Source organism: Anguilla rostrata, chromosome 4 (genome assembly GCF_018555375.3).
Source record: "Anguilla rostrata isolate EN2019 chromosome 4, ASM1855537v3, whole genome shotgun sequence".
NCBI classification, from domain to species: Eukaryota; Metazoa; Chordata; class Actinopteri; order Anguilliformes; family Anguillidae; genus Anguilla; species Anguilla rostrata.
The window spans coordinates 56,281,407-56,306,428 of NC_057936.1; the positions used below are offsets into that span (position 1 = coordinate 56,281,407).

Below are 25,022 nucleotides of genomic sequence, written 5' to 3' on the forward strand. Positions count from 1 at the left end.
AATGTGCCTGGATGTGACACGCAACCCAAACGCAGAAGCTCAAACAGATAAACAGGCCGTGGTGCTAAAATGCGATACGCGCTCGTGGTTGCCAGGACATCTGCGTCGCATTATATGACGCTGCATCAGAGACAAATACCTAAAGCATTACTGCACTGTAACACTTAATGCGAGATTCAGCTGCTGCTGGCAGCGGACGCACAGGCCCTGGGGCTCGGAGAGACGCGGGGACGCTTTGGGTCGGACGCAGGGGCGCACGGTACGCGTGAATACGGACTCTCCGTGCGCACGCAGGGCGGACCGGGGCGGCGGTGCCCCGCAGCACGGGTCAGTCCTGCGGGCGGTCCCTCTTCATCGCCCTCTGCCTCCTCTGCCTCACACTCACTCACATTGTCCATCTGTTTCCAGCAGTGGTCCAGATACTGCTGCGCCTTCCGGCCCTCCTGCAGGTGCTGTGGAGCAAACACAAATGCGCACACACACGCGCACGCGCACACACACACACACACACACACACACACACACACACACACACACACACACAGGCGCACACACACACACACAGGCGCACACACACACACACAGGCACACACACACACACACACACACACACACACACACACACACACACACAGGCACAGGCACACACACACACACACACACACATAGGCACAGGCACACACACACACACACACACACAGCACACACACATAGGCACACGCACACACACACACACACACATAGGCACACACACACACACACACACACACACAGGCACACACACATAGGCACACACACACACACACACACATAGGCACACACAGACACACACACGCACGCACACACAGACACACACACACACACATGCACACACACACACACATGCACACACACACACACACACACACACACACACACACACACACACATACGCACACACACACACACACACACACACAGACACACACACACACACAGACACACACACACACACAGATAATCACATAAGTGCGGTGCCCTGTTTGATGGTGTGTAATTTGCTGGTAATGGCTGAGCTCTGTTGCAGTCGGGTGGTGCGGCGCGCGCTCTCTCTCTCTCTCTCTCACTCTCTCTCTCACTCTCTCTCTCGCTCTCTCTCTCACTCACGTGCTTCCTCTCGGATTTCAGGTCCTGGCCGTATCGCAACAGCTCCCCGTACACCTTGTGCCCCATCTCCTCGGCCACGATCTCCCGCTGGCCGGCGTAGTCGTTCAGCTCGTTCAGGATGGCGTAGAAGGACAGGCATGAGGAGAACCTGCGAGCGGCACAGCCTTTTAGAGCGCGTGTTCACAGCAGAGCTCAGCGCGCACCCTACATCATCATCATCAAACGCAGTCTGTCGCTAACAAACCCACAGGATCACGCCCTTATTTATTCACCATCAGCCCTGAACACACAGCTGCATACGGTTCAGCATCGGCACTGCTAAGCTGTGTAAATATTGCACTGAATATACACCAGCTGATCTTGGGCTCAGTCATACACAGTGTGTGAAGATGGAGGCCCCATGTTGTGTGGCTGTAGATTCATTATCGTAGTCACATACGGAGACATGTTCACGTGATTTTAATGCAGGGTTTCCCCAAACTTTTTTCCTGATGCGACCCCAAAGGAATGCTTGCAAATTACGTGACCCCAACACCCCACCCAAGCACGCGGCTCGTGCCCAACAACACACTTTAGCCCTGACTATACCACAGCGGCTTGTGCATCACTGCTTTATTAAAGTTGGGTTGTTGTGATGTTCGACATGCAGCAGCCTACATTCACATTTATTTAAACTTTTCTTTTTTCCTCCAAAATTTTAAGGCAACCCAATCCTCAAATCAGGAGACCCCACATGGGGTTGCGACCCATAGTCTGGAGGCCCCTGTTTTAAAGAATGGAGCGTGCTCTGTCCATCCCCACAGTGGAGGGAAAGCAGAAACGCAGGCACACATTAGACGGCTGTTTTCATGTTGACACTGAAGGCAGGCAGCCCTCCCCCAGGTCAGTCCGTCTAACTTTATTAAAAATTCCCCACGATGCACCTCTCTCCCACGAACACCGACACGCACTTCCCCGGCAGCCGAGCAGGGGGCCCGGGTGGTCGTTAACCGAAAAAGTCCCCCCCCCCCTCCCCTGCCCCCCTCCGTTAAAAACACCCACCGCACTGGCCAATGAGCGCAGGCGGGCCGCTTTACGAGGGCGGAGGGGCGGAGGGTTAAATGAGGCGTGTCTAACGCCATTCATTAGCGGCATTCCAGGGCTGTGTTTGGATGCCCTTTATAGAGCCGTCCCGTCCCGGCCGCGCACTCCGCCAACGCGAGAATCAGGCTGAGCCCATTAGCGCCACGGCGCTCGGGACGAGTCCAGGCCGGTCTGGATTCGCACCGGCGTCCGTTTGCCCTGCCAGCGCCGCGCCCCCGTGCCCCCGCGCCCCCCATTAGGGCACCGTCTGGCCGTGTGCCGCCTCGGACACGGACCGTCTCGCTGTGTTTACGGGTCGCCGGACTGGGGGCCGGGGACGGACACGCGGGCTGTCTGAGGTGCCGTTGCCGCCGGCGACAGACGCTGGAGAAGTGTTGCGTGTGACCGCTGTGTTTTTTGACCGATGCTGCAGAGAGCGGGCGCCTGACCTGGGTTCATCCTCTTTGGAGCGCTTCGGACAGTACTTCTTCACCAGGTTCCTGCAATCAGACGGAGACATTCAGATCCTCCCCCACACACACACACACACACACACACACACACGCAGAAGAGGGCGGGGTTCACAGGCAGACAGAGCACACAGACAGCAGAGACCCACTCCATCTCATTTACCACTTCACAGAAGTTTTTTTGTGAGTAAATATCTGAAGAGACAAACTGAGTTAAGGTCTGATTGGAGAATGCACCATCTGCGCAGCGCTGGGAGGCTAAAGTAGGTCAAACGCACTGGAGTGCATCCGGCAGCACGCTTCAGCTTACGTTCCCCCTCTCTCGCAGTTTCCAAAAAATACATTCAGTAGAAAAGGAAGAGAAAAAAAACATCTTTCTTTGATCTTGGATAAGGCTTCTCTGTCCCTCTGGACAGACGCACGGGGGGGGGGGGGGGGGGTCATCAGGGGGATCCCCTGCTACCGCTAACCGTGCTCAACTAATGATGTCTGCCACTTCCTCCTTCAGCAGCCCCCTAATCGCCTCCCACCCCCACCGCACGCCCACCACGAAAACCAGGTCACCAGAAAACTTCCACACAAAAGGACGATGAACGTCGAACCCGGGTGCCTCGCCAAAAAAAAACCCACGTACCTACGCAGAAACGTCCGGGGGCTCTGGCACTAAAACAAAAATGCGCTTGTTAAAGGAAATCAATTCCCTCTAACAGAAGAGTCCACATGCGCAGCGTTCAAAAAATGCGGCGGGGACATTTCGCATTGTTCCCCTTTTTGGCGGCGAATCGCGCACGTTAAATTATTCACCGCGTTACACTCGTGTGGGAATCGCTGCTCGGCGTCTGGACTGGGCCGGCCCGTCACCACCGTTTGATTTACCCCAGCTGCACAAAGACCAAAACCTGAGAAGAAACGGGCCGACTCGGGGAAAAAAGAAAAAAAAAAGGTAGCCATTAGAAATTTGTGGAGGGAAAAGAGGATCCATTTAATAACCGCCCAGTGGAGTTCCCTTTCAGACGAGAGTGAATGGGTTTCTCCGCAGGCCTGGGTTTGTGAGTTGGGTGTTTCGGTTGCTGGGGTGGAATGTGACCGGGGGTGATAATGAGGAAATACAGTAGCGGGCTCATTCAGATGCAGCGGGGCTGGGGGAGGGGGAGGGGGGGTGCTGTTCTACTCAATGCTGTATCCAGGCAACACCCGAAAGTCTGTGGGGAGCGAGCGCAGCCTCACGGGAGAGCGGGGGTGGGGTGGGGGTGCACAGCTGGAACCCCCGTCCGCCCTGCAGAGAGGACATTGATTTTCGGGGAGAGGGACACGGTGATGCGGTGTACAGACCTGACGGACGTGCTGCTTCCTCCACCCACCTATAAAATCTGTATCTGTGAGAGCATCACAACTGTGTGCAAACAAAACGCAATCCCAGAAGTGTATTATTACAGAGTTCACTTCAGAGCCAATGGAAAACACAAGGCTCCATTTTCAACGCTGAGTAAGGGATTTGGGAATTTCCGTTCTGTGTCACAAGCAAAATCTTATGAACATCTGCACAGCGCGATGAGCAGATCAACTGATTCATTTCATCCTTTAAACAGGCCATTCGCGCATTAGGTTGCTTCAACTCATATCTTATTCTTAAAAGGTTCTCAAACTGAAAAAAAGCCAATAAAGCAATGGATGAAAACCTCAAATGCAAATATTCCTATTTAATAAAAAATCTAAAAATGTCCTTCCATATTTCACATTTTTTGCATTATGTGCAATATTACTGTGGTTATTAAGAAGCGATCAAAGACAAGCCAAAAATACTTCTTACACAGGAACCTCCAAACCAAGCAAAAGCAGCCTCATGTGCCGTTCTATAAAAGAAGCTCATATGCATGCAAATGCAGCGGCATCTCAAAGGAGCGAGTCCACATGGACAGAGGGGTTCCCCCCCCCCATCCCGCACTCATTTCCACTGGATCAGTGAAAGATACAGTGAGAGAGGGACTGCTGTGAGAGAGGGGGAAGTCACAGATAAGCTGGCTCCTGGGCACCGGGGGCTCCCTTCACCCCCATCGAAACGCGGGGAGGACACGTGTGGAGCAGTCGCGCACGGGACGGTCAACAGCTCCGCGCCTGCGCCAAGCCTCATTTTTTAATTTGTGACCCGCGATGCCATTTATGAACACGCAGCAGAAAAGGGAGCTGGGCTGAGAGGAAGTGCATCTTCCAGGATGAAAAGAGGAGGAGGAGGAGGAGGGGTTTAAACAAGCCGAGCCACGAGCTGTGGCCGACAGACATTTCAAATCAATCACAGCTTATATTTCCACTTGTAAAACTTTATGCTCGTTTAGAGCAGATTTCCACAGCGGGCTCTGCTGAATAATGACTGCATAGAGCACCACGGGAGAGTAAAAGCCGCTAAATGTAGTAGCACAATAGAAAGTCCAGTCGTGCAATTACAGACGCATCACAGCCAAGAGAAATATTAAGATACGGCATCTCTCGGGGAGAATCGAGCAGAAGGCCGAAGAGAAAGGGCAGAACGGTTTCTTACCTCAGCTGCTTTGCATAGGTCTGCTCGATCTCCAGCCTCTCTTTGACAAACTTTGCATACCTCTCCAGGAAGTCGATACCCCATTGCGTATGCTTGTCAAGGTTTTCAAACTGGTCCTAAAAGGAACAAGAGGAGAGAGGGGGATTACTGTAGCGGTTGTGCTCAAGTGTAGGGCCAGTGGAAAGTTAAGAACACGAATCACAGATTTACAAATTGGCCATATTAGGAAAAAATATATCAAACGGTACAAATTGGTCAATGAGAGACAAAGATCAGATCTGTTTTGAGATAACCTGAAACCAGCGAGTTCCTCTCCCACAGTACAGTAATAAGGAAAACTAAGGACTTCCTCACTGCTCAAGAACACCACATAAACTGTTTCCTGTGGGGTACTTCAGTATCGTTGTTTGTTTTCATCAACCATGCACACACCGTCAGTCACTGCGTCACCGGACAGCACCAACACATTTACCCATTCGCAGACATCAGGAGAATCCACACCTTCCGCACCCAAGAGGAGACACAGCCACTAGTACACGCCCTCATAACCCCTCATCTGCATCCAGATCAATGGATGTGGGGTATTGGACGGCATCTCTATAAGCAGAGGCCTGCACAGAGAGGGCCACTCTTTCCCTCAAGCAGCACAGCATCTGTCATAAACACGAGCAGGAAGCCTTGGAGCCGTCGGCAAATCTAAATTTAGCGCTCCACACTTTCAAAGCGCTTTCACAGCGCACGCATAAAGAGGTCCACATGTAGAAATGTCACAGTTCGTGGTAATTATATTTCACAGATTTACCAGACTGAGCGTATCGGGCATTGTCATGCAAATGCAGCTGCAGGCACATGAGATAGACAGTACCGCACACAGCCAGACACACACACACACACAGAAAGGCAGACACACAGACACACAGACATACACACACACAGAAAGACAGACACACACACACATACACACACACAATGAAGCTGCCCGTAATGGCTGAAGCAAAGCTGGCTTCTGAGCGTAAGGCCTCACTCTTGCACAGGGCTAAGGCTACAGAAGGCGATGTCTCCTTCTGTTTGAACTGCAGGACTCTCGCGGGCCGCGACCAGGGAAGGAAACGTCTGACTGAATAACAGTCCGGCACACGCGCCCCCACCTCCCCAGCCCTGGGGCACCGGCGGCCAATCAGACAGGAGACAGCGAAGGCTCATTCAGGGCTCAGTGCCCCTCACAGACACGCAGAACCGGCCGAGTCCTCCAGCCTGCAGCGACGCTCCTGCCAGCTCGCTCTCTGCTCTACGCACCCCTCACCAACCAGGAGCACGCCGCTCCGTCTCGAACCGCACATTAACGCTGCTTTAATTAAAGAGCATCGCAGAGGCCCGTGCTGGAGGGAGCGAGGCAGGGATTCCGAGCTCTTGAGCATTCATTCAGCAAATTATTACACAGTTATCCAGATACCCAGCAGAAAAATAGCAACCTCCATTTCATGGTGATCTTGTGTACTGAAACAAAATGTTAGCAAAAAAGGTAACCATCAGTCTGCAGCTACCAAATAATAAATGAAAACTAGCTTTTATCAGCCCAGAATCATTTTATATGGAGGAAAAAAAGAAAGGTCATTTGATATGAAGAAATAAAGATGTCACAGGGAAATGTGTGTGATCTTTCCGTAGTTAAACAGCTAGTCGCAGCTAATGGAGCATCACCCAAAACCTCCCTCAAATCCCCAGTAAAACCCCCTCCTACCCAGCAGCTTAGTGCTGATGGAGGCAGCCTGGCTGTGCAGTGGGTTAATCCGAGCCTGGCCTGTAAGCAAGCGGGCCTGCACCAGGCACCAGGCACCAGACCTGCCTTTGGGGCCGGAGCTTCAGAGTGGCTCCACGCTCGGCCAAACCGAAAGAAGACGGAAACACAGCGAGCGTGCCCGGTGCGGGGCTGAGTGGATTATCCAACCCCGCGGAGAGCGTCTACGCCCGACAGACGGGCCGGTCGGGGAAACGGCGTGAGCCGAGACACCTCGAAAGAGGCGATTAAAGTGGCGCGGGGGGGGGAACGCCCCGGGCTGAGTGCCGAGGAGGCGTGTCCCGCCGCGGGGGAGGAGACGGACCCGCCCCTCACCAGAGCGGCGGAACCGGTTGTGCAGAAACGCCGCGCCTGAGCCCGCGCCCCGGAGAGCGTCGGCGTGGCTACAGCCCGTTCCGGTAAGCAGGGCGGGTGTGGCTTCTTTAGGGGCGTGGCTGCTTCAGGGACGGGCTGGTCCAACCACAGCACAACGAAGCGCGCGTCATCCCTGAAGGCTAACTCAGACACAAAGGGCCCAGATCTAAAGAGAAGGTCCTCTGACTGTCACGACAGGCTCTGATAAGGGAAAAGGGAGCGAGATACGCTCTTACAGTAAGAAGCGTGATAGAGCAGCTCATCGCCCCTCCTGGTCCGTCTGTCTGTCTGTCTGTCTGTCCGTCGGTGTCGTTCGGATCGGGTCGCCAGCGCGCGGGGAGGACCCGCTGCTAGGCGGGCGCGGAGAGGCGGCCGTGGACGGCGGCCAGCGGACTTCCTCGGAGGGAGCGCAATCTGGACCTGGCTTCGCCGAGACCCCCCTCCCGGGCGGAGCTCCGGAGAGTAACCGAGCGGCCGCCCGGGATCTTCAGGGTCACGGGGTGGGGCGTTAATCACTGCCTGTTTTTTCCTTCTCAAAAAAACCCTGTTCTTGTTTACAGAACAGAAAGGAACATGCAGTCACAATAACGTGGGTGTATCATTTAGTCCCTCCTATGCTAAAGCTCAACAGTTCCACAGGGAAAAAGGCACTGAGCCCAGCACATTTCTTCAGGTCCAATCAAATGTCCAGGGCGACAAACGAAAAATGACTAAAAACTAAAAAATTTAAAATGAGCCTACGAAGAAGAGAATTCCTGAGAGACGGAGAGAGTGTAACGGCAAAGAGGAAAAGAACAACACAGACATTCTCATTTGAAAAATATGCTTGAGGACATATGGAATACGCAATGATAGAATAATTAGGTGTCAAGGGTTTTGCATCCCAGAGCTGTGAACCATGATGACCCATTGTTATTGGCCAGAGATCGCATGAGTCCACAGATGATTGGGCCTCACTCTCTCCGAAGAGCCTCACAAAGACACTCCTTCGTGACCCAGAATCGGCTCCCCACAACTGACACATCCAGCACTCGGCTGCATGGAAATGACTCTTTTTCCACTGAAATGGTTTCCTTGTGGAATGAGTCAGCGTAATGAGGTCTGCGAATCTCCCCTTGACGTTCCCAAGGTCAGGGCTGTGCTTCTGTGAGTCTGTGAAGGCCTTAATGAAAGACACTACCTGCAAGCACAGGTAACCCACACTGACCCCGACAGCAGCCGTTCCCGCCTTATCTAATTTTGCATGCACAAACATAGTGCTGATCAGAACTGTGGGAAATGTAGTCTTTTCACAAGAGCAACACAGGATAAAAGCTTCAGCAAAACAAATGAACTAAAATGTTACCTAAATCAAACTAAAGTTCTGTTCAATTGCTTCGATATTTGACTTCATTCATGACTTTCGCTGATATATATAACAGGCTCTGCTTACCAACAGCTTCTTTAGTGTTTATTTTCATAGTGTCAACACTGCACTCCCTAATTGGAGTCAGGCTTAATCATTTTCTACATGCAAACAACTACTTTTGACTTCCAGCTGTAAAAAAATGTTGTCTATGAACTACTATTCCCAAGAAATAAAAGCTTTTTTTCCATCTTTTGATGTTGCTGATTTTAAGTTTGAACAAAGAAAAAAATGTTACACGTACAGGAACATTGAGAATCCAAACCTGACTGTGTCACGTCAATCTTCATATTTTTTTAAGAAAAAAAGAATGGCACGTGTACCCTGCAGAATAAGTCTGGAACACTGAGGGAGCGTCTGCAAAGTGCCCTGGTTTGTTAAAGGGGCAAACGAGGGAGCTGCACTGGATTACTCCCAGTGCAGTGAGCAGGAAGACCCAGCCCCGAGGCTCACCACTGAGGGAAATCACTGCACCGGCAGACTGGTGCTCCGCTCGAGTGGAAAAACAGAGCTCTGGCATCTGTCTGCGAGCCATTATCTCTCTCTCGGCTCCGTGGACAGGACAGTCTGCGGCACGTTCAGCTCGGTGCCTTCAAACAGGTAACTTAAAAGGAATTTAATCTGCGGTGCGATAAGCAGCATCACCATCATCCGACGAGTGAACTCACAGACTGAGGCGGCCATTTTGGGACGCGGATATCTTCGGTTTTCCTAACCTTGTGAGGCCCAGTCGCAAATATGCAGTGTGACCACAACATGTGCAAAAGTGTGATCTGACATGACGAACAGCTCGCTCTAGCCTATATCCTGTGGCCACTACCAGAGCATAACTTTAACCAGACCAGACTGTTTTCTCAACACTGAATTTTAACGTCATGTCTTGTAAGATTAGCGCTCCGGGGATACACTTATCACAGCCAAAGCAGTACGACCCCCATTCTGAATGAGCTGTCCTCATATGCCGCACCACCCCCACCCCCAACCCCTCCCCCTCCCCCTCCCCTTCCCCTTCCCCTTCCCTGCTGAACCAGATTCACTCAAGCCAATGGGCTCCTGCATTGAGCAAGGTCTACCTGAGACTCCCACCCCCCCGGGCACCGCCACAAAAACATCACAAACACAACTCACCACACTACTGCCCAAAAAACTAAATAACGCAAACACGACAGTGGAACACTCACCCCACTGCTGAGTCAAAAACACCAAAAAAAAATTCCGTAGCCCAGTCAACAATATCGCCCACTGCTCCACAAGAAAGAAAAAAAAAACCCCCCACACCAGTTATGCTTAGCATGCAAGACAACAACCTCAGTACTGTGGCAACACTACAACAACAGGGCTATCACCTCATAAAGCAGACCAAAAAACGAATGCCTTTTTATTAACCAGACTGACACAAGGACTCGGATGCAGATTTAGACGCTGGCGGTGGGGGACGGTACTGTACCACAGAAGTGAGATTTTAACAGATTCCGGTTCTCCATCAGTCATTTGGCTGACGTCCCAGTGAGGTAAGCATGTCTGATAAGGCCGTGTGTAATGGCACCGCGCTGTAGTGTGTGGGGGTCCCCTGCTGCAGCAGCCTCCTGGCCTAATGGATGGTTTCAATTAGAAATTCCAGCTTGAGATCATGGTGAGACGGGGGCCTGGAAGCCTCCTCCTATCCCCGGTGGACCCCGCACACTGCGTACCGTATGTGTGAGTAATTTCACATGGAGCACGCTGCTTAATCTCAGAGTGATAGTACGCTAGGAAATATAATGGTAGATCTTGGCTGAACTGAAAGTGGGTTTTTATGGGGTTTGACGAGCTGAAGGCCGTAGCGTTGGCTTAGCTAAACTGAAAGTGGTGTGTTGGGGAGAGACTTATCTCACTGATTACACATCCAGCAAACATGGGTCTCCAATGGCCACCGTGCTACAGAGGGGACCAGGCCTCACTCTGGCTGGGAGAGAGACATTTTTATGAGGGAAACACGTACGTTACAAAACATCTAGGTTATCTAAAGGCCAGACTTCAGGGTCACCCAAAGAACAACCTGTGGAAGCACAGTAACAGTACCGATCTCAGTCACATGCATAAACTACACAGGTTGCTTCATTAAAGTCAGTTGCAGACTGAACAGCCTCAAGCGGGCAAGGTGTTAAGTAGTGCACAGCGGGGCCTGGCACTGCAGGGCCTGCATATTCAGGGGTGCCAGAACATTCTGTAGGCATAGGTCTGCCTTCCAGTTAGCAACTCCCATAGCTGTAAACGACCAATCACAGGCTGGGTATCACAGCTCCACCCGACTGCCCAGACCTTGGGCTGACACTTTGCCCCTGACCTAAACAATATCACTGATTAATTGGCCAGGAATCTGCTTCCTGAAGAAGGACTCCAAGGTTCTTCCAAGATAGGAAGTAATTACACGTTTATTGTTCTGACCAGATCTGGACAGGGCATTATCAGATGAAAAGTGACCCTTTGCTCACTTGAGATGCACAGCTTTACGTAAAAAAAACACGCCAAGCCAAGCCCAGACAGTCCTTAATCTGTTTGCCCATAAATAAACAGTGGAACACACACAAGGTTAAAGAGATTCCTGCTTCCACGGCGACGGCACGGAGCCACTGGTGGGGTTTCCTACAGGTCATGGCCGGCGGCAGGGGCCGCTCCGCCACTCTCGGGTCACCCGGTCACACATGACCGTCCACAGCTACTCTTCCCTAAAAGAACCAGTGCTCGATGCTCATGAATAATTAACTACATGAGCTCATGCAGAGCCAATCCCCCCCAGGCTTGCTCGCATCCCTGGGCTACAGGAGACAGCTATCTGGGCTCAGCTTACAGAAACCTGACCGCTGCCCGGTTCGCTCCATTGAAAAACGTAAATAACATTCATGAAAAGGGGGAGTTTCTGTGTGGCGGACGGCGCATAAAGAACAGGTACCGTCAGAAGCCCGGTAGTTTCACGCCGCAGGGCTTTTTAGCAGCTGATATTCTCGTCCCCATTCCAGCAGCAACAGTACAGGAAATGGGAATTTTTTAGGAACAAGCTTCCTCTGGCCTGGTGTCTGTGGAATTTGTGGAGATTCAGAGAATGCCTGTTCAGCAGATCAGGTTTCTCCCAGAGTTTCTCTTTCTCCCTCCACTGTGAGATGATGTTTGAGGCTCTTAGGACATTTCGTACAGAACTCCAAGCCCCCCCCCCACCTCTCACCCCCTCCCTTCCGCGTCCAAAGCCATTTGTTTTTGTTGAGGATTGACGTTTGGATTTCAGTGCAGTTTCTGCGGTATATAAATGGCCTCTCCGGTTCCATTTACAAAAAAAATCCATGTACTTTTCCAGCCCTTATTATGCTGATCTTTCCCTCTGTGCACCAGGATGGGAAACTCTTGGATGTCACATGCAGATCTGACCAGCACACAGACACACAGCTACAAGCACAGCAGCTGCTGACAAACTTTAAGGGTGTTCCTTTAGTCCCACGGTTCCCTCCTTATGAAACATACAGTGGCAGACCTGCTATGCACATAAAGTAGCTCTGCTGGAAGCCCTGAGACATTGAATAAGGACTTCAGGGCAGATAAGATGTGCTAAGAAAGGCTTGTAAACAAAAACAGAAAAGGATCGAGGAAATAAAGATGCCATAAACTCCCCAGGAACACTCCCATATCGGAAGAGGCATTTTGTCAGGTCACAGAGGAAACATCCTCCCTTGGAATAATGTCAGGAAGTGATGTCATCAGTGAACCAACACACGAGGTCCAGACTTTCTGATACGCTGCCAACTTCAGACCTATACACACAGACTAGTATTTAGGGCACTTGGACTAAATACTAAAGGGCAAATTAACCACTGGCTCCATTACATAAAGGGAAAACAACAGGTTCAATTTGCATATGGAGCTGCAGGGGAAATGCACTGCAGGCAGCCAGTGCAGAGACCACAGCAGCACAGCCACTAGCCCCTGTGAAGAGCAGGGACAGACTTCGATATGTCGCCTCATCCAAAAGACCGACCTCATCCTGCAAGGGTGACAACACCGCAAACGGCAAGAGCTCAGCACCCAGTCACCATTCAGCTTTCATTCTCCCAATAATACGAAGCAACTACGCAAGGAAAGGAAAAAGTGAGATGTACGTGAGGGGAAAAAACCAGCCTTTTAAGGGTGGCTTTGAAATTGCATCCCCAACAAATCTCCACCATTCCCTCGGCCTGGACGGCTTCGCTGGATGAACGGCGCCCTGCACTATCACACAGATGGCTAGATTCCATCACTGCGGTTTGGGTTTCTTTCCACAAAGGAAAAGAGCATAGGAAAATTCCTCGATGACTGGGGTCGAATGCAAAAAAAAAAAAAAAGAAAAAGACGCAGGATGTAAGCGTATGCCAGCCCTGGAGTACACCACATCCTCCCAGCAACCTGCTGTCCTTAATGAGGTGCCCAGGGGCACGAGCTGACTCCCCCCTTTCATCCCCATTCTGCTCCTGCAGGGCCCAGGCCTCATCCCCAGCGCTACAAAGCACCCCCTTTTGATGTGCAAAGAAACCTACGAGAGAGAGAGAGAGAGAGAGAAGAAGGAAGAGGCGGGGGGTGAAGAAAGTGTGTGGTATTAAGTTGCCTGAGTACTGCAACATTCATGACTGGGGTGAGCCGATAGGCAGCCTGCCTGCTGTAGCCTGGCTTTGGAGCTGACTGAGGAGGACTCTCCCACACTGCACTGGCAACCGTACTATCACGTGGGACGACAGGGAGGCAGCATCATGTGAGCTCCATATGCAAATGAGCAGGGGTTGCCAGATCACTTCAAACCCGCTCTGCGACGCTGGATCCGTTCTCTAACCATGGTTTCTTTACTCTCACGTCGAACCCGTGTTTGGAAGAAGCCGGTGCGTGGGACCTATATTCTCCTCGCTGAACGGTTGTTTCTCAAGCCCAGACGGAAGACGGGCTCAGACCAGCCCGGAACAAACACAAAGTTCCACAGCTGGGACTGAGGGACACGTCTGCAGCCCCGTTGGTGGCAGAAAACAGGGCAGTTTCATTCCGTTCCATTGGCCCTTTACCACATCAGGTCCTGGGAGTGAACTGGATTTGCCTGAATGGTGGAAGGTTCTGGAGGAAGCTGCTGATGAGTCCAGGGATGACATCATAAACAGTCATTCCATGGTCCCGCGCCCTCCGGCGATGGCATTAAGAGTCTATGTTTGGGCCGGCGCTGGAGTTGAATCACTGTCTGCTGCAGCACTGTCTGAGGACTCCAAAGAGAGAGAGAGAGAGGAGGAGGAGGCTCCGGAGAGTCAAACTACAGTCACACGCTCTCACAATGCCAGGGGATTCTTCACAGAGGAATCCCTTCAGGGAGAGAAGCAAACTAGATCTCATCTCTCATTCACTTAAAATCCAACTCCTCAGGACCTCGAGGAGCCTGAGGTAGCTTTGAGCCATTAATGTGTAATTCTGTATTATATGTATGTGAGGCAGAGCTAATCGGTAATTGTAAAGAGCCCTTTGAAAGCTCTGGTGCCCTCTTTTCAGTAGTTAATACTTTCCATGTCACTGTGGTTGTGGAGTATTTGGAAGAGAGGTTGTAAATCTCACTGCAAACTGAAAAGCGATTTGCCCTCTTTCATGTTTCCTAGTACTGCATGGATATGCAGGTCAAGCTTCAGAAGCCAGGGCAATTTATTGTGTAAAATATTTAACTAGCGTAACAACAGTGTGTGCGAATGGGTTATGCTGTATCATCAGTGCAGCCTGACTGATTTCAGCTGAACAAAAGAAAAAACATACAGCTCTCATTTTATTCATTTTGCTATTAATTTACATACATCTCAACACACACTGAGTATAAACAACATGACTTGAGCCATAATTAGAATAAGCTGTCAATCATTTAACAATGAGACCTTTGAAAAACTAGATTAGATTAAAATACCGAACAAAAACAAAGAAGGTAGTGCGTTCATAAAACTATTAGCTGGTCTATGAAACTATCTATGAAAAGGAAACGTAAAGGCGAACAAAGGACAGTCAGTGCTGCTGTGTCAATGTCAAAATAGAACCTGATGTAAAGATCAGTGAGCAGCAGTAAGAGAGGCGTTTCAATCGATTTTAACATTGATACAGAATTAGACAAAGCCTCTACCAGGTTTGAGTCTCTGCAGCTAAAGCATGTCATTTGAGGAATGGGACTAGGAGACAGCCGGCTCATTGTGATTCAAGGAGTCAAACGGGCTTAAAGGGGTTTAGAAAGCCCAATACATTAAAGTCGGGAAAGTCCTAAATAATATGCTCAGGAAATGTATTGTTTTAATGTTTGATTTAACTAGGCAATGCCAAGGCACTTCATGGTAGGCCATCAAAGCTCTCAAAGGGTTCACTTGGATTTCATTTGATTAAATGTGGTTTGCGCAAATGCAGCACTTGACAGAGCTATGATAGAGCAGACAAATGTATCAATTATGACTGCTCTGAATCTTATCTTAGCTGTGGCAGAGCCAAAATCCTAACCGACATTCTTCCATAAAAATGACACTGCACAATGGAAGTCTGCAGGCTTAACTAACCTATCTGTTAACTAACCAGTCTACGTACTCACCATTAAATGCAAATCTTAATCTAAGATGAAATCTTAACTGGAAATTTCAGACACGGGAATTTAAAATGGACCCAAAGTCATCTTAGTTGTACTGCAGTCCATTTACAGTGTCTCAAATATTTTCATACAAAAGGATAACACTGGTAGACGCAAGGGGTGTGGTCTCTTATGAGGCATTGGGGTCAGTGGAATTTAAACCAACTAGCTACCATTATGAGCGTTATCAACAGAGACTTCATGGAGAAGCCGAACAATAGCTTCTTGTAATATAAAGAAGCTCCCGCCGCCTTCAGAGTCTCTCAAATCCATTCTAAGAACAAAAGGAGCACTGTGGAGAATGACCAGCTAGCCCTGAACCAGAGAGACCAGAAAAATGGGTCATTTTTACCCTTAATATCATTTCTGAGAACCTGGGTCTTTAAAGTACTCACCTGAGCATGTGTATTACTCTGCTGGACAGAGGAAACATTGCTGTTTTCAGTGAATGTGTACTCTACAGGCCAGTTACAATACAGAATAAAACTGTTCAAAACAACTGCACAAATACTCAACCAGGCCCTCACAGAGAATACCTGCTGGTACCTAAAGGTCAGTGCCTGAACCAGACATGCTAATGGGCATTAAAAAAAGGGAAACATTCACTGTTTGCATGGAATTTCATATTAATGGAATCTAGAACAGTACTCTGTGATGATATGGCATCTCTGAAGAGATCCAAAAACACTGAGGCACTGCTGCGTAGCATCATAGAAACCAGTTTTAAAAATAACTACAGAGATTCTGATTTCAGACTGCAGACATTTATACTCAAGTAAGAGGATACACCATGTGTTCAGCCGGTAAGAAGCATCACAATTCTCTGTCCACCATTTTGAATTTATGATGATGAATTCAAATATTAGTAAAATATTAAATAGTTTTCAAAACTCTTTAATCAATGCACATGAAGCATTATAAAAAATAATCTTTGCAGTTCAAAAAATTATAAGGGCAGTGTCAGCCATCTCTCAGCATGATTCAGTAAAAATGTAAATATACAGCTTGCAAAGAACAGATTCATCCAAGAAGGTTAAGACTTTGTTTGCAGGCAGGGTTCCTAACAACATCGTTCAGCCAATGAGCACGAGAGCTGAGAGACAGCAGGCTGACCCACGCACCATATAGGGCAGAGCTGTTGAGCTCACCGTTGCCCCTGAGCCAGGGAATCGGACATCTGACAGGCTGGGAGCACCAGCAAGGCTCATGATATGCTCAATGCAGAGCATCTGCTGAACAGTAAACAGACTGGAAACGCACACGAGCTCACTCACGCACACCGACAATCGGATATGACTGACAGGATCACACCGCTGGGTCTGGTCTAATTATAGTCATAGTTCTGTGACACGGCATGCAAAACAGACCCACACATAGGACCACAATATCACGACACTGTATATTCACTGCCTTGAGGCACGGGACCAATTATATCTCAGATGCAACCAGTTCATTTTCAAAGAGCAACAGATGCAGGGGGGGCAGAAATGGAGAAATCAGTCAGAGAAAGCACAGGGTTTGCACGTGTGTACAAATGTAGGCGACTTAGAGTTTTTGTTTGTGCTGTGTCTCATCAGCCAATCTACAACAAAAAAACCCACTATATTCTATATTTTGTGGAGTGCATTTATGCTGTGAAGTGCATTGTGCACTATATATTTTTTTATTTACAAATGCACTATTATATACATGATGTAATGGAGTAACCCACACACAGGAATGCTTCTGGCCTCTGACTTCCTGACCGCAGGACTGACGCATCGCTCCAAGTCACGTTCACCATTAACTTTTTCTCGTCAACCAAGATATAATTAAGTCCCTTTCCTCTTGTGACTCATTACTTGATCAATTAAGGCACCAGGCCTGTGGCAGGAACACCCCTTTTAGGAGGAAACTGGGAGCCCGATTTAACACGCTTAAACATTAAAGCATTAAAAACATTAATGGTTTATCTATCAGTGATTGACTGACAGCTCCAGTACCATGAGCCAATATAATCCACCAATCAGGTTCCAGGAAACAAACGTGGGGTTCTGTCGCGTCAGTGAGCATAAAAACTCAACAAAAACTTAACAACTTTGCTCTGAGGGTTAAGATGTCTACCCGACCAGACACCACTAAGGAAACTGACGGACTTCGCTGCACGCCCCAACAAGCATCTCATTTGATCATCGAGACCTGCCCGAGTTGGCCTGCCACTGTCCGCGAAATAAGCCAAGCTGGTTTCTTTCCCATCGACAGCTACTTTGAGGAATAAGAACCCACACTTTTCCTTTCCTCCATATCTCCCTTGCGGCCGGACCCAGGTGGAGATCGGTGTACATCTGAAGTCGTTTTCACTGGAACCCGTCACGACCTTGACTTCAACGAAGAGTCCACACCTACAGTGACCTTGGGCCAGCTGATGAGCTGATGCATCACCTAACGGAATTAAGAACTGGCCTCCCTTTTTATTGCCGTAAAGTATTAAAACGCATTTTATTTACCACTGACATCAAACCATAGTATAGCGTAAAACTTGTAATACCTGATTGGGTCATTTTATTGCTGTTTGTTGTGCATTTCTTGTCATGCGTGTGTTGGTCTGGAATAGCAAATTTCCTGACCTTGTAGTTTTACCTCGTTAAAACTGCATTTTATGAGACGGATTAAACAAACTAATATAGAGTAGCGTGTCACTAACTCATAACATGAATTAACCTGCATTAATTGGTAGTACTGTTAACTTCGATATTTAGCTGTTACAGAATTTTCATTTCCTCTGATTAAGAATCATGTAATATTATCTCTCATATTATGCAACTTATCGTTTTCAATACGCTTATACATATATTCATTATCATAGCCAATAATAGCCTATATATATTATTTTTCCAAACCATTGTCTTCAGTTTCTATATTACATCACTCAGTTGGGCTCTACCCTGGTTAGGTAAGACAGTAATCTGAAGTTTTGGTAGAAACGGGCCCCGCCGGCGTTTCGGCTGGTTACGGTTAATATTTGGGGTGCCGTCTGGCAGCTTAATCCTTGCACCTCAGGCAGCCGCCGGAGCAGCCGGGATATCCTGGGGGTTTCTGGCCAAAGGCGCAGAACCAGCAGCCGCTGCAATGAATGCCGTTCGTACGCAGCGGCCCAATGCAGTATTACAGCCATGCCAACCCGAGCTGAGTCACACGTCAGCTAAATGGAAGGAGACGCTCTTTCACACATCCAGGGAAATCCTGACACGATCAGGCAGCCTTCACCACAAAGAACCTGGCTTTCTGAGGGAAATGTCTGAGATGCGCATGCATAAAAATCTCAAAGGGAAAAACATAAATGAAACACCCTTCTGTTGTCTTGTGATAGAAAATATAACCTGCAGTCCTTACAAAACGATCCACCCCCCAGCCCCCCAGCCCCCCCACCCGACAGACGTGCGGTTACAGATGGCCGCCTTCATCTTTGCCCGCGGCCCCCTCCTCTCTCTCCTTTTCCTGGCTCTCGCTGAAACATGGATCACCTCAAACTGCACCCCCACTCTCCCCCCCTGCAACATCCCCCACCCCCTCCCGCTCTCCCCACACTGGGAGGGGTGCTGCTACTGAGTTACTCACTGCTGGGTTTCATAGCCGAAACACTTTCTATGCCAAATAAAGCCATGTGCTAAGAAGATCAGCTAAGAAAAGCCGATGGGCCTATACGCTATGCTGAAATAGTTGCAGGAATTTTTTTCAACCCAATACTAAAAAATAGTTTTTATGGCCCTTTTACACCTTCAGTATTCCATGTTCTTCTTGCTCTTTGTTTCTGTTGTACTCAGTGAAGGTATCTTCCAATTTTGGCCTTGAAAGATTTACCATCTGCTAAATAGCCGCAAATAATAAGGCAGATGAACAAGAATTATACAGAATATAGCCACAAACCAACATTGACACTGATACATAGTCCTGTGAGAGGAACAGCTGGCTTCTTGCCCTGTTGCCCTTTTAATACAATTAAACTCACTTATAAAGATTATTTTTATCCATAAATATTGATGAGGAACTCTAAATGTCTCTGCAGAAATGAATGAATGACTCATCTTGCACCTGTTACCAGAAACATCCTTTAAGTGATTACAGGGGGGCGTGGCCAAGCATAAGGACCAATAATAAGAGAGGCCAGACAGATGACTGCAGGACCAACACACAAAAGACCTCCAGCAGACAGAAGTAAATGTGAGAGGACTTCCTCAATACAAACGCTGTCCTCCTGGGACTGCTTTCAAGATTGCCACAACAGCTCACCACACAACTCCGCTGAGAGCTGCAAATAGTTTTAATGCGTCACACCCAAGGAGGTCTGTCATAATTTGTTTCGCTCGCGAGCACGTATGCATGCACACATGTATGCACCTACACACTCAAGTGTGAACAAGCACACATGCGCACACACACACACACACGCAGAGTGCACGCTGGCGGACAAGGACAAGGACACACACACACACAGAAAATTGTCTCAAAGTGATCCAAGCATTGTAACGTATGACTGAGGGATACAGAAGCTGATCCAGTCAGCTAGGAAGGGAGGTCAGAACTTATCGCTCCCACAATACAGCGCCCGATTCCGCAAATCTGTGCGGTGCCTGCGCGGTCAGATAAGTCTGAAGTCAGATGAAAAGAAGGTTTAACCGCCATTTTAAAAGGCTGAGGTGGCACACAGTCTGTTTAGTTAAAAAAGCGAGGTGTGTCAGTACAGCGCAAAGTAAACACCACACAGAAAACAAAGTCCTGCTTTTCACCTGGAGGCAGAGGGAGAGATACGGTCTTATTACGATCTGGGTACTATCCCGTTCCTGCTATTAACCTGGGAGCAGAGTGAGAGATACAGTCTGGGTACTATCCTGTTCCTGCTATTAACCTGGGAGCAGAGGGAGAGATACAGTCTGGGTACTATCCCGTTCCTGCTATTAACCTGGGAGCAAAGGGAGAGTTACAGTCTGAGTAGTATCCTGTTCCTGCTATTAACCTGGGAGCAGAGGGAGAGATACATACTGGGTACTATTCTGTTCCAGCTATTAACCTGGAGGCAGAGGGAGAGATACAGTCTGGGTACTATCCTGTTCCTGCTATTAACCTGGGAGCAGAGGGAGAGATACAGTCTGGGTACTATCCTGTTCCTACTTTCAAGGAGGGGGCTCCAGGACAGAGATATGATCCTGTTCCTACTATTAACCCGGAACCTGAGAGTGCCAGCCTGGTTACTATCCTGCTGCTGCTTTAAATGAGGGTACAGTAAGAGAGACACTATCCTGTTCCCGCTATTAAGCAGGGAGTCGAGTGCAGTAACGGCAGTCACATTCCTACCCATAATTTAAACAGAAAATCAACCAAAACGTGCATGCAGTCCATTCGGTGAAACATGGCTGTCCGGTCTCACATGTCCCTCAGATGGAGTCAGCACAGCATATAGACTGATTTGATATTCACGCCCCTCTGCCCTGTCACCACCAGACTCCCTTTCAGTTCTTTATCTAATCAGTCAATCCCAGTCCGGGTAAGCCAGATCCACATCCAAGCCGAGAACTCACGCCATAAAAAAATTTGAAAGAGGGGAGAGAAAAAAACACTGGGAAGTCTGCGCACACACAGCCATGACTCACTCGCTGTGCAGGAGAGATATACTTAGCACAGTCACGGCTCGGCTGCACCGAGGACCGTCTCCCGGGACTGCCACCTCACTTCCTCCCGGGTCTGATGCAACGTTACGAGGTGCCCCCGGAGCCGCCAACGAGAGGGAGTCATCGCGTTCGGCCTCCCCCGCCCCGCTGGGCCGCGCGGGGGGAAAGCAGCCACAGCTGACATGACTAACAGCGCGCGGCAGCGGAACCCAGTCCGCTCCGCTAAAAAACCCCGCTGGCTTCCTTTTTTACGGGTCCCCGCCCGCGCGGTCTCCAAACATCCGCTATCAATTAAGCTCCGGCGTGCCGGCTGGAGCAGGAACGCGCTTCCTTCCTGACATCCATTTTCACTTAATCCGCACAGGCCGGGGACACGGGGACGGGGACGGGGACGAGCAGCACACGGCGAGCGCATGGGCAGCAGCACGGCTGTGCTGCACTTACTGCGCCTGTGTGTCAGAAGCTCCATGGAGCTCACCCTACTCGGTCTGCCCGTGAGAAGCCCGTCTGGTCCACAAATGGACAGGGAGATACAGCCGTTCCATAGCCATCTGAATTGCCAAAAGAGGAATAAACAGCCTTTTCCTAGCCCCTCAAAGCCTGCGTATCTATTATTGACCATCAGATAGCCTGTGTCCCCCTGCTGAGCGCATCAGAAAGGTCTTAACAATATGCCTGCGTGTTTTCTAAAGTCAGGTTTACACATCTCCAGGAAAGGCTTGCTCAGGTTACGTGTATATTTAACCGTTCTCCTAACAATGGCACCGTTGCATCTCTTTACAAAGGAAAAACACAAAGAGTAACTGAGCCCCTTGTATTTTTCCAGGATATCCAGCTAGGCTACAGCAATGGAAAGCCGTAGGGTTTGAACATTTTGGTTAGGAACTTGAAACCAGAAATGCATTTATTCGCAAAGCCGCTTGAGCTGCATTTGTAAAAACAAGTAGTGCAATAAAAAATCATGATGAAAACGGCAAAGAACTAGAATGTGAGATCTGCAATGGGAAGACAGCTTTCAGACCAAACTAGACATAGCAGAGAACAAATGTAAACTCAGTCCCCAGCATTTGTTAGCATAGCTATCTGTGTATGTCTGCATTCTGGCCTTTTTATTCGTGTCTGAATAATCCAAAATAAAGTTTACTGCAGGCCATTCAAGCCCTACAAATACTGCAGATGGATGTAACTGGAAGATGTTAACAAATGAGCAAATTACAGGACGATACAGAACAGACAATAATATACACAGGTTAAGACAAGCAGAATGAGACACTTTTATATTTTAAAAAAACTAACAGAAACAGAAATTGAAACTGGATTAAAAAAAGCATAAAAATGCTTTACAGAGCAAAACAAGACAGGATGATAAAACCCGAATCGGGGGAGCCCCCCGGATCCAGGGGGCAGTTCCACACGTGCTGGAGTGACCGTGGGGGCGACCGGACCCTCAGGGGGCGGAAGAAGACCTGCTCAATCCTCGCGCCACTTGGCTCACTTCCTGGGTAACATCAGCCAAGCATAACACACAGCTAATAAAAAGCCAATATGGAGGGGGAGAGGTTCTCTTCAGTTCTCTTCAGCACTTGAGTCCGACAGAGAAACAAACGCAAATCTCAGCTGTCCCAAACTAACATGGTCACCTCACCTCGATGCTTCAAAGCATTGCGAATCTGTGCATTTAACAAGGACGCTGCTGACAGGTCTAATGAGCATCCACTCATTATATATCAAACCGTGCACAGTTTCTCTCCTGCGATTCGCGGGCTTTTCATAGACAAACACACTCAGATGAGTGCTATTTGAGAGGTTTTGTGGTTCTGTTATTCCGTCCATAATCACTTCCTGACAAATGAGTGTGGACCACATTCCACAGGGGGCGGAGCCTGCAGTCACTGTACACAAGACCTGACAGTTACAGTTAAGTGCTTCTGTCTGAAATGTACAATTATTTTAAAAATAGTTTAAAAGCATTTCTCTTTCTTCTTATTCTTACTCTTGATCCCAATAGAATGAAGGGTTCAGGGCACTTCAAGCTGAAACCATTTCATGAAGGGTAAAGTTCACTCCGGTCGACAAAATGCCACAGGGTTGTGTTCAGGTAAGAAAGAGGACCGAGCTTTGGGCTGAGAGACTCACTGTTGTAATCAGGGAGCCATTCTGATTGGAGTTCCAGTCTGCACTCTAACTTTATTTGCTCTCTCAGTGTACAGCCGCATCCATCTGCAGCAGCAATAAGGTGTATGAGTGCCACGTGACACCAAATAGCTTCCCAGAGACATTCCTCAGTGTAACCAAGCCACAGCAAAACAAACCAAGACGGTTCAGTATTCGGTAATATTACTGGCAGACATGCGACAGTTGAATTTCAAATGTAATGGAACATGTAGGCTAGGCCCAGTACTGCTAGTTTTATCACCCATTCAGAAAAATGTACCACTCAGCTGTAGATGCACAAGGGAGAGGGGGGAGGGGGAGGGGGGGACCATTTGGAAAACATTTGTGGACTGTGCTGGGACTCCACTTTCTTTATTCACCAACATCTGTGAGCCCTGGAGAGGAAGAGCCAGAGCTGGCTCCTCGTGCTCCGTTATGGCCTTTTAATTAAACGCACTCCCTCCAGAAATACAGCGGCCCATTGTGATTGGTTGGGGATCTGCATACGGGTAAACAGGAACAGAAAGCTCATGACTCCGCTCCACGTCCCTCCTTCCATTCCTCCGTGGAAGACCTGACCCTGAGAGGGCTCCTGGGAACCGCCAGAACAGCCCACTGCCCTCCTCACGGTCAGCAGAACCAGCAGGGCCTGGCATATCTGCCTGCCACTTGGTAAGCACTGCGGAGACCTTACTAAACAAAACACACACGTCTGCAGCCACTGCCTTACAATGACTCCTTTGTCAAGAGAGGACTCACTATTCTTAATGCTGCATTAATAATGCATAATGTATGAAAGAAAGGTTAATACTTTCTGATTAATCATTACTGAAGTAATAATCCACAATCTTGAAAGTGTCCCCAGTTCCATACAGAACAGCAGTCCCTTGCCAGAGGCTTTGAAAAAAAGAAAATAAATAAAAGTTCTGAAATTTTTTTCTGCAGTTAAAAGAGGGAGGGCCTTCCAAAGCACAGAGGAAAACATTACCTGACTCCCCTGTCAAATCATTATCTTCAATAGCTCAAGTGTGTGAGCATGTTCAACGATGGCTTAGCGCACAGAAGATGCACAGCCAAAGCAGACAAAGCTGGACAATTCGGCTGAAAAGATGTTTTGTGCACATATCCCCTGACTTCAACGCACTGGGTCCAAAAAAAACAGCCGAGGGAGTTCTGCTCCCCAAAAGTAACCAAGAGCGCATTGTGTAAGACAACGACCGTGCAGCAGTAAACTGACTGAGAGAACTAATAGTGTCCTCTCTCTACACAGCAACATCTCAGGGCCGATATGTTAGTATTCAGGTCACTTGAAGACTGCCTCAAGCCTTCGTTTGTTTGCAAAATGTGTCACTTTTCTTACTTGGCGCATTCTTTTGTCCGCAAAAGGGAGAACCACACGTTCAGGGCCAGTCAATAAGTAGACACAACAGCGCAAGAAAGCCCTCGCAGGGCTTACCATTTCCACCTCCTTAAATGAAGTGCCACCGACTATATCGCTGTGGTGAGTGAAGAACGAAATATGCTGTCATTTTAACAAAAGAGGTGGGGAAAAAAACCAGTCAAGTACAGTTTATATGCTTTTTTTCCCCTCCGTTTCTGTAAACATACCCAAACTATTAGTCAAGCAGCGAGAGGCCCTGTGAGCGTGAATGGGGAGTCGGTGAACAATGAACTCCGTTACCCTCCCAGCGAACTCCTGCCAGCTCCCAGAGAGCTCGCGCTGCAGCCGAATGCGTTCTCCATGCTGGGGGAACAATGGACGCCGAACCAGCCGGGCCTCCCGGTAAAGCCAACCGCAGCGCCGGAGAGAAACCAGCGGCCGCGGCG

The 25,022-nt window shown here is 48.9% G+C and overlaps 1 protein-coding gene across 2 annotated transcripts in view; it reads right to left on the reverse strand.

Moving 5' to 3' along the window:
• Positions 1–25,022, reverse strand: part of fnbp1l (formin binding protein 1-like) — a 47,459-nt gene that overhangs the window by 11,341 nt on the left and 11,096 nt on the right. For both annotated transcript variants that reach the window (XM_064333342.1, XM_064333343.1), the window contains exons 2-5: positions 5,215–5,330; positions 2,658–2,708; positions 1,147–1,294; positions 390–452 (exon numbers count right to left, since the gene is read on the reverse strand). In XM_064333342.1, the coding sequence (XP_064189412.1) occupies positions 390–452; positions 1,147–1,294; positions 2,658–2,708; positions 5,215–5,330 (378 nt within the window). The remainder of the gene's footprint in view (positions 1–389; positions 453–1,146; positions 1,295–2,657; positions 2,709–5,214; positions 5,331–25,022) is intronic.